At 41.2% G+C, this 10,591-nt stretch overlaps 1 protein-coding gene across 1 annotated transcript in view; it reads left to right on the top strand.

Annotated features, from left to right (window-relative positions):
* The window catches only part of GNB5 (G protein subunit beta 5), a 38,423-nt gene extending 29,335 nt beyond the window's left edge, over positions 1-9,088 (top strand). The window contains exons 10-12 of the mRNA XM_088462356.1: positions 1,302-1,398; positions 5,058-5,224; positions 5,904-9,088. Coding sequence (XP_088318482.1) covers positions 1,302-1,398; positions 5,058-5,224; positions 5,904-5,915 — 276 coding nt within the window. The 3' untranslated portion in view covers positions 5,916-9,088. The remainder of the gene's footprint in view (positions 1-1,301; positions 1,399-5,057; positions 5,225-5,903) is intronic.
* Positions 9,089-10,591: the final 1,503 nt, after the last annotated feature.

The following is a 10,591-nucleotide window of genomic DNA, read 5'->3' on the forward strand; positions in this document are numbered from 1 at the left end:
TATGTAATAGTGATGTTAGAATCTTCCCTGATAGCATTGCTATTATGGATATATTCTCCATACAGTTAGGGCTGTGGTGGGAATTGAACCCAAGACCTAAGTGCTGTGAGGCAGTAATGCTAACCATCACACCAACCGTGCTGCCAATAAAATCATGCCTTCACGTCCACTTGAGCCTGCAGTTGGAAGTGGGGGTGGCACAGCAGTGTTATTTGGACTCTGCTTGCTCCATTCTCTTGTGGTGACTGCAACATCCCGATCGCATCAGTGGGTAACTCTCTACATCAGTGGGTAACTGGCATAAGGGTTCTATGTACCCATATTTATGTTCCTGAATTTATCATGACAATTATTACTATGTTTGATCTGATTTGTCTTATTTCAGTAAATGTGCACCAAAACTAAGTAGCCTATCATCTTATTTCAGAAATGTGCACCAAAACTAAGTAGCCTATCATTATTTCAGAAATGTGCACCAAAACTAAGTAGCCTATCATCTTATTTCAGAAATGTGCACCAAAACTAAGTAGCCTATCATTATTTCAGAAATGTGCACCAAAACTAAGTAGCCTATCATCTTATTTCAGAAATGTGCACCAAAACTAAGTAGCCTATCATTATTTCAGAAATGTGCACCAAAACTAAGTAGCCTATCATCTTATTTCAGAAAATGTGCACCAAAACTAAGTAGCCTATCATTAGACCAGAAATGTGCACCAAAACTAAATTTCAGAAATGTGCACCAAAATTAATTTACGATAAACTGACTAACCCAATATTCATACAATGTTGTTAGCTATTGTGTATACAAGAAAAATTAATTAAGTGTAGGCCTTAATGAGTGTTCCCATGTGAGGCATGAAATTAGTGATTAGAACTTGTGAAAATCGGGGCAGTGAGAGAGAAATCAACATGTCCTTATTTACACTTATTAATTATCCTCTCACTTTCCATGGACTGCAATCTGTAGATTTATGTCCTTGTACAGAACATTAAATAGAGGACAGATTACATAACACAGAACTACGTATAACATTCAAAGTTCTATAAGTGCAAGTTTCAGGAGCTTATCATAAAGGAAAATATTTGAAATGAACGTTGTCATCATGGGTGGAAACATTTCCTAGACGGGGTCAGTAATCACATTAGAGAATCTCTACAGGCCATATTTAGCAACGTTAAAGAGGAATTGGTTACTGTGAAATTATACAGAACCTTGTTAAAGCCTGCTGTTAATGGCAAGCATTTTTATGTTTGTTATGCTAATTATACTGTGTTTATGTTATGTGTTTTATTTGTAGTGCCGAATGTATGACCTCCGAGCAGATAGAGAAGTAGCCATCTATTCTAAGGAGAGTATCATTTTTGGAGCCTCAAGTGTTGATTTCTCCCTCAGCGGTAAGAGAGTCACATAGCTTGGTAAATATATACACTACTGTTCAAAAGTTTGGGGTCACCCAGACAATTTAGTTTTTTACATGAAAACTGACTTCTATTTATCAAATGAGTTGCAAAATGAATAGAACATATAGTCAAGACATTGGCAAGGTTAGAAATAATGATTTTTATTTGAAATAATAATTTTGTCCTTCAAACTTTGCTTTCGTCAAAGAATGTTCCTTTTGCAGCAATTACAGCATTGCAGACCTTTGACATTCTAGCTGTTGATTTGTTGAGGTAATCTGAAGAAATTTCACCCCACACTTCCTGAAGCACCTCTCACAAGTTGGATTGGCTTGATGGGCACTTCTTGCGTACCATACGGTCAAGCTGCTCCCACAACAGCTCAAAGGGGTTGAGATCTGGTGACTGCGCTGGCCACTCCATTACAGACAGAATACCAACTGCTATTCTTCCCTAAATAGTTCTTGCATAATTTGGAGGTGTGCTTTGTCCTGTTGGAGGTGGAAACTGGCTCCAATCAAGCGCTTGCCACAGGGTATGGCATGGCATTGCAAAATGGAGTGATAGCCTTCCTTATTCAAAATCCCTTTTATCTTGTACAAATCTCCCACTTTACTAGCACCAAAGCAGCCCAAGACCATCACATTACCTCCACCATGCTTTACAGATGGCGTCAGGCACTCTTCCAGCATCTTTTCACTTGTTCTGCGTCTCACAGATGTTCTTCTGTGTGATCCAAACACCTCAAACTTCGATTTGTCTGTTCATAATACTTTTTTTCAATCTTCCTCTGTCCAATGTCTGTGTTCTTTTGCCCATATTAATCTTTTCCTTTTATTGGCCAGTCTCAGATATGGCTTTTTCTTTGCCACTCTGCCTAGAAGGCCAGCATCCCGGAATCACCTCTTCACTGTAAACGTTGACACTGGCGTTTTGCTGGTACCATTTAAGGAAGCTGCCAGTTGAGGACTTGTGAGGCATCTATTTCTCAAACTAGAGACTCTAATGTACTTGTCTTCTTACACAGTTGTGCACCGGGGCCCACCACTTCTCTTTCTACTCTGGTTAGAGCCTGTCTGTGCTGTTCTCTGAAGGGAGTAGTACACACCGTTGTAGGAAATGTTCAGTTTCTTGGCAATTTCTCGCATGGAAATTCTTCATTTCTAAGAATAAGAATAGGCTGTCGAGTTTCACATGAAAGTTCTCTTTTTCTGTCCATTTGGATCGAACCCACAAATATGATGCTCCAGATACTCAACTAGCTCAAAGGAAGGCCAGTTTTATAGCTTCTCTAACAAGCAAACCCATTTTCAGCTGTGCTAACATAATTGCACAAGGGTTTTCAAGGGTTTTCTAATCATCCATTAGTCTTCTAAAGCGCTTAGCAAACACAATGTACCATTAGAACACTGGAGTGACAGTTGCTGGAAATGGGCCTCTATACACCTATGTAGATATTCCTTTAAAAACCAGACGTTTGCAGCTAGTATAGTCATTTACCACATTAACAATGTATCGAGTGTATTTCTGATTAATTTAGTCTTATCTTCATTGAAAAAAACTGTGCTTTTCTTGCAAAAATAAGGAAATTTCTAAGTGACCCCAAACTTTTGAATGGTAGTGTGTGTATGTATATATATATATATATATATATATATATATATATATATATATATATATATACATTATACAATTCTAGTAATTGTCTAGATTAGATTCAGACCTTTTTAGCCAGTGATCATACTACTACAAAGTAACAGAGTCCTGTCCAATGGAAGACGACATAACTGTACATAAACTTTTGTATGCAATACAGTTTTTTTCTGTAACTTAGTGTAACATTTGTCATGTAGGATTTTGCTGGAATGGGCACATTCTGTAATTTTCCTTCTTTTTTTTTTTTTGCCGGAAACAGCGGAAAATAAACTGTCTTTGTAAGAAGAGTCTGCTGTGTCAGTGGATGGTTTCAGCTTTTTGTTGCTAGGCTTTTATGTTGTGAGCTCATTACTCAGTATAAATATCTATAGCAGTTGCATCTAGTCAGCAATTTTGTTTCAGTCATGAAAACAGCTGTCAACAGCTTGCCTAGTACAGTGAGGCAGGCGACTGCCAGAGCAATGCCTAATGCTTACAGCACAAATTGTGACTGGTGAAATTCATCTGCAGTCATGTTAAATATAATCCCAAACAACTCGGGTCCTGGAAAAGAGACTTGTATGTGGGTCCCCACTGTAACTGCAAAATTTAAACATATCACTTTGATTAGTAGGTCCAGGGCCAGATTAACAATGAGGCGAATAGAGCTACAGCCCCAGGCCTCCTCATAAAAATAGACCTAATGTCATGGCAGCATGAGGATGACCACAGTGGCGTAACTACCATAGGTGCAGGGGGTGCGGCTGCTATGGGGTCCGGACCGACCCGGGTCCGGCCCTCCCCCTGCACCTAAGGTGCCAGGCCACAGTCCGTGCCCCCCCTCCTTTGCACTCCCCGCTTCCCCCTCACTCCCCTCTCCTTGACTTACCTGCTGGCTGCTCCGTGGTCCTGCTTCCGCCTCCTCTGTGGTCGCGTCCTCCCGGCCGGCTCCGCCCCGGCTCTCCTCATTGACTGATACTGGGAGGAGGCGTGGACACCTCCTCCCAGCATCAGTCACTGTGAGGAGAGTTTGATGGAGCCAACCGGGAGAGGAGTTGGCCTGCCCTGAGCAGCGCGACCATGGAGCAGGTAAGTTGAGGAGGGTGCGGAGGGGAGCGGGGGGCCTGAAAATTTGCTATGGGGCCCCACTAGGTCCTAGCTGGTCACACAGTTGGCCATAACTCATAAGTACTAAAACTGTGTTTGTAGTCTTCTCACAAAATTATGCAATTTCTATGTATTTAGGGAGACAGTGGGGCTGATAGGGTATGTTTGGAACACACCCACACAGCACTGGTCACAGCTTCTCAGTGTAGGCCCTTGAACATTTTTAGCCCCAGGCCCATGTGGCCCTTAAGCCCGCTCTGCGTAGGTCTGTGTATCCTGGCCAGTATATTGAAAGGACCATAATTAGCATAATACTATTATAATATTGCATTTTCCACTAAACTATGTTAATAACTATGATGTAACAATGGGTGGAATGCATGAAACATCACATTTTGAATCCCGCCACTGATCACATGCATAGTGACGTTTAGTAACAATAAGTGCTGCCCTCTGCAGAGGGAGAATTTCCGTCTTAATGACCCAACCGGATCCCTCTCTGGGAAGTCTCCGAAAAGAAGCTCATAGACTTCTATTAGGCAATGCCATCTATAGATGGCATTGCCTATCAGGAACAAGCTCCGGTAGGTTTCACCTTCAGGAGCTTGATGCATATGGGGATTGCGGTCAAACCTCTGGAAACGGCATTTTCGGAGGTTCGGCCACATATTTGAGGATAGTGCATCCCGCCCAATATCTGATATGAATTTAAGTTTTCTACATCTTTGTATATCACAAAGCTTCCTGCATGGGGAGTTTTATTTAGTGTATTGTTTCATAATATTAAAATTAAGTTTGTTTAATCAGTTTGTCCAGTAATAATATTTATTGCATTCTTCATAAGTCACAATTGGCAACAAATACTTTTTATATTTGTCCATTTCATTAATTCAGTTTTTATAAAATTTTAGGTCGTCTCTTGTTTGCGGGATACAACGACTACACAATCAATGTCTGGGATGTCCTGAAAGGGAGTAGAGTCTCCATTCTGTTTGGACACGAGAACAGAGTCAGTACATTGCGTGTTTCTCCAGATGGGACAGCGTTCAGCTCAGGCTCATGGGATCACACTCTAAGGGTCAGTGTTAATGTCTTTCGAGTAACTTTTCAAAGAAAAAGATATTGCAGTTGTGAGTAAACATTAATAAATAGATACGACCATGTCATTGTAGGGACCCAGCCTTCAAGTTAGTCACATACCAACCAACAAGGATCATTGAGTAGTTTGTGCAACTTCCCTGTTCTCACATAACGCCATGTACTCGTACCTGTGCAGTGTTGGGAAATTAGGAAAGGATGCCATGTACTCGTACCTGTGCAGTGTTGGGAAATTAGGAAAGGATGCAATGTGTGATGTTTATTCTGTGTTTTTAAACTGGTTGTGTTCTGTCTACTCAATGTGTCCAATATAGTATTTATTCATCAAGCTCTATTTGAGTGCCATGTTGTAGTAGGGATGTCAAGAAATCCAAGTTTTCATTCTGTAGTACAGTGATTCTCAAATCCAGTCCTTGGTACACACTAAAAGTGCATGTTTTCCATATCTCCTTGCTGAAGCACAGGTGTATTCAATACTGACTGACACATTTTAAAAGAGCCACAGGTGGTTCTAATTATTTAACTTATGATTCTGTGAGGAGTTCTGGAAAACTTGCACTGCTAGTGTGTACTGAGGACTAGGCTTGGTAAACCCTGCTGTAGTAAATTACACCTACACATATTTTCATTGTGCTAAAGAGATTTTCTTATTTCCACAGATCTGGGCTTAATCCATTTTTGTGAAGAAAAAACTTATAATCATCTCACTGTACTGGCAAACATACTGCAGATCCTGCATTGGACACACTACAGTTTTTTTTCTAAATGTGATATAACCTTCCTCAGTCTTTAGATATTCCAGAAGTATCTCCGAAAGTTTACGGACTGTAAAGTCCCAGATGCTTTTAAATGGAACTATCCTTGTTTATTTATTGAAGTCAAAGCTTGAAGAGTTCATTATTTGGGGGGAGGGAGCAACACAGAGATGACATTATTTTCTACACCATGCCCCCTGAAAATCCCACCTCTGCTTTCCCATCCTGATCATCCAGAGAGATGTAGGTAAGTATGCTCTGAGTGCTCTTAAAGCCTTTCATGCTTATAGTACAAAAATGAAGGTACCTGTAAGGACCCGTACATTCAGGTTTTGGAAAAATTGATTTACTTAAATTTCAATGGTTCTCTCAGCTTTCAAGAGTGTTAACACTCTATGCTGCAGGGGAGCTTTTAGCAGAATGTACCAATTGTGTTGTTAAACACAATTGGTACATTCTGTTAAAAGCAAGAACAAAGTACAAGGTTTTGTCTCCGGCTCTCCGCTTTTACCGTGAGTTGTTTTTCAAGGCACATGTGTACAGGTCTTCATTATTTTTGAGCTAGGAGAATGCATATCATGCTGAAATGTTTTTGGCAGCGAGCTAATAGTTTCACAAAGCCTGAAAGGAATACTGTTAGGAGAATGTTGCAGACTGCAGCTGAGAACAAAAATCTATTCATAAATCAACCAGGTATTTTACAAAAATGTACAGGAAACATTGGCATTGATCACAGGTGTGTTCTTTTTTTTTACTATAAAAATTAACCTGGTGGCGTCAGACGATTGCAGAGTAATTAAATAAATCCACCCCAGATCCATGTATCCCCAATATCCCTGTGGTCACTAAGTAGCTAATAATCTAAGCACCTAGGGGGCAATTCAGACCCGGACGCTAAGCACCTCACTTTCGCTGCCATCAGGGGCAGGGTATGCAGATTCCGCAATCGCAGGGCAAGGCTTAAGGACGCTCTCTATGTCTTAGAGAGCGACGGCAGAATGAACGCACGCCGGTCTAAAGACGCCCACTTTTCTTTCTTAACGCACGTCATCTGCAGGAAGTGTAATGATTAATCAGAACCATCGAGAGCCATCGGAGCTGCTCGCAGCCCTTGAGGTCGACCCTACCCCACCGCAAGCACTGCGATCACTGCAGACTGAACTACAACCAGGTGACGTATACAATGACGCTTCCATGCTAGTTATGCATACCCATAAAACGCAGTTTTGACGCCCAGACACGCCTGCTTTCGCAGCACCACTCCCCCGTTCACAAGCACCTTCCCTGTTACCACCCACAAACAGCACTATCTGTCACTCAAAGTAGGGTCCAGTCTGTGTACTAAAAGCGCACAATTCCCGACCGCAGTGAGTGCTCGCACATTGGCGTATGCACCGACGGGTGACTATCGGCCATAGCGTGCGTTCTCGGCTTACTGTCCGGATCTGAATCAGGCCCCTAATCTCCTCTGCTGGCAACCAATTTTTACATTGGGCTTGCTTTCAGACATCTTCCTGCTATTGGCTGGTAAAGTAACTGCTACATCACTGGCAGGTTTAAGAACACCTAAACCTCAGGAATACGCTTATTTCAGTCTTCTAGCATAATGATAATCATTTAATTATCCAACAAGCTAGAGACGGACAGGTCCTCACTGATTCAGAGGTGGACACTAAAGCAGCCATGACGGCATCTTTCTCCGCAGCGCGTCTGCGCCTTTATGCTAACGCTGCAGCTGATGAGATTTGTACAATGACTTCCACTGACTGGGGTGCTATTCCACTGCTTTGTGTACATCAGTCGCACCATCGAACATTGCACAAGCCCTCTGTTCGGCTCTGCGGACCACTTGTGGCATCCTATAAATAAAGTTTCATAATAATGAAATCACCCTATGGAGACACAGAATGTCCCCCTGTACATGGTTTTCCAAAATTAGTGCAACTGCGGAAAGAGCTGCAGTCGCTGACCGCAACACCCCCGCATCTGGCTAGCCACCCCTGTTACCACTCCTACCAAAATTGCCTCTCTTTTCGTCCAAATTTGCTCTGCATCACCTTGGCGGTAACCAGCGGGGCGCTTCCGCAGTGCGACTGTACCGAATGCGCACACTGAAAAAAATGGTCTGTTTGCGTCTGATATCGACTCTGCGTCTACCACTGAATCAGGCCCTAATGATATATTCATCACAATTATACTTATTTCAGCAAACACTCTTCTTTGTATCCCGATACTTCCAAACTCTATATCTGCCAACCCTATAATAAGGTCACTTTGGGGTAAAGATGATTGACATTATTTATCATAGGCAGCATGTAGCATTATGTAGTATATATTACTAAGTACCTTTGTGGGCTTATTATTTTTGACATGTAAAAGTAGACCTCTTTTATCATATGTATTGCACCTAATCATTAGATTTACTTATGGTCATATATATGCCTTGCTTGTACAGTGATATATAATGTAACCTATTTGTGTCCAGACCTTTTGCACATAGACAGATTAGGGCACAATTGGTAAAACAGGAGGGCTTTAGCTGCCGTACAGTTATTTATGTGATGAATGCAGACAGACTGCTTGTAATCGTCATACATATACTGCAATAAATGACTCCTGAATTTACAATAATAGGAATGTAAGTACTTGTTCTACTGTGTAAACCATATTATATAATACAGTGTGAGTACAGAATAGCATGAGTGGGTTATAATGAATAATCCTCCACCATCTCCAAAAAGTGCAAGTTTTTCAGATATACTATAGGGGTAGATGTACTAAGCTGTGGAGAGAGATAAAGAACCAACCAATCAGCACCTAACTGACAATTTTCAAACATTGTAAAATTATAGTTAGGAGCTGAGTGGTTGGTACTTTAAATCTCACCACTTTATCTCTCTTCAAGGCTTAGTACATTTCAAAATCTTAAAGTATTTTGAAATGCTGATGTGGAGAGTGATTTGTATTTTATTTCTTACTTTGAATGCCAGAATAACAGCGTTCTCCCATTCCTTACTGAGCGTGCATTGTCATTTGTTTGTGACAGTCCCTTGACAACACTAAATAAACGGCTGATTCATGCTACACGACACTTTTTTTAATCCTTTATTTGTTTGTTATACTACTGAAAATGCCATCATCAGAGCAAAGCATTTCCATTATATAATATCCGGTTTGCCTTTAGCATGTACAGCACAGTACCACCCACTATCTGAGAGAAATCATTGTGACAGCCTACCATCAGCAAAATATGGCACTGAATATACCCATTTATCACCATTACATAATATGTATAAATATATGCCTTCTGTATGGAATTTAAAAATGTTTATATTATGTGAGTTTAGTTATCTTTACTAGGATAGAAGGAAATTATTAGGAAAATATTAAGTACTTGTATATCAGTGGTTCCCAAACTGGGTGCCTCGGGGCACTTGAAGGAGTGCCACAGGTTGGTGGTCCAGGACCAAATCAAATTATTTATGGTTCATGTGATAGGCAAAATTAGATCTGGTAGCTGACAATCATAAAATATGTGGACAAACAGAATTGCAACCCTGTCCACCATGCCACAACTGAACCTAAGGATGACATACAGTATATGCACATTTTACTTAATTTCCTACTATTTTAAGAATTTCTCAAAAATAAACTTTTGGCCTAGGCGTGCCTTGAAAACAACTTTAGGGCGCAGCAATTCAAGAAAGTTTTGCAGCACACATTGTTTCAGTGGGTTGGGTATGAAATCCCGGCTGACGGGATGCTTCTGGTCAGGAGACCGACAGCGGCATCCCGACAGCCAGAATCCCAACACCCATAGGGAACACAGGTATTCTTCTAACCCCTATCCCACCCTAACCGTCCCTCCGCGTTGCCTAACCCTAACCTCCCCCCTAGTGCCTAAACTTAACCTTCCCCTCCCCGCACCATAAACCTAACACCTCCTCCCCGGTGCCTAAACGTAACCACCCCCCTAATGCCTAACCCTAACCCCGCTACCTAACCTCCCCCTAACACTCCAATACTTAACTTCGGGATGCCGGTGGTCGGGATACTGGTACCGGGATCCCGACCTGTCAGGATTTCGGTGCCGGTATTCAGACCGTTGGCATCCCACACACCAGGATGCTGACTACATCCCATTTCAGTAATGCACCAACATCTTCATAAGTACCAGATGTACCCTAATGGGGATAAAGAAAGGTGTACTAATTTCTGTTTGCCTCGTGTGAAACTGTAACAGTTGTGGTGTTTGTGGAATTCAGAAGCAGTAATTGGACATAAATTAATATTATTATACAGTGTAGGTACATTGTAAACCAACAGTTTGTAGTAAGTATTGAACTACGGAAATATTCTGAAAATAAATTGGATGTGTCTCGTGTATGTATTCTAGATTAGCTGCAGCCTGCCCTTGAAAAACAAACTTGCTGCTTTAAATAGGTATTGTATTTAAAAGAATGACAAGGACATTGTGTTGTGTGTTCAGTGTCTCAGTAAAACAATGCTACTATCAGCACATTCTAAATATAAAGTAGAATAATTTACCCCTGCAACAGGACGTTGATATCTGTAAATAACTGGCAGACAAA

Source organism: Taudactylus pleione, unplaced genomic scaffold, assembly GCF_031769625.1.
Source record: "Taudactylus pleione unplaced genomic scaffold, aTauple2 ptg001207l, whole genome shotgun sequence".
NCBI lineage: Eukaryota > Metazoa > Chordata > Amphibia > Anura > Myobatrachidae > Taudactylus > Taudactylus pleione.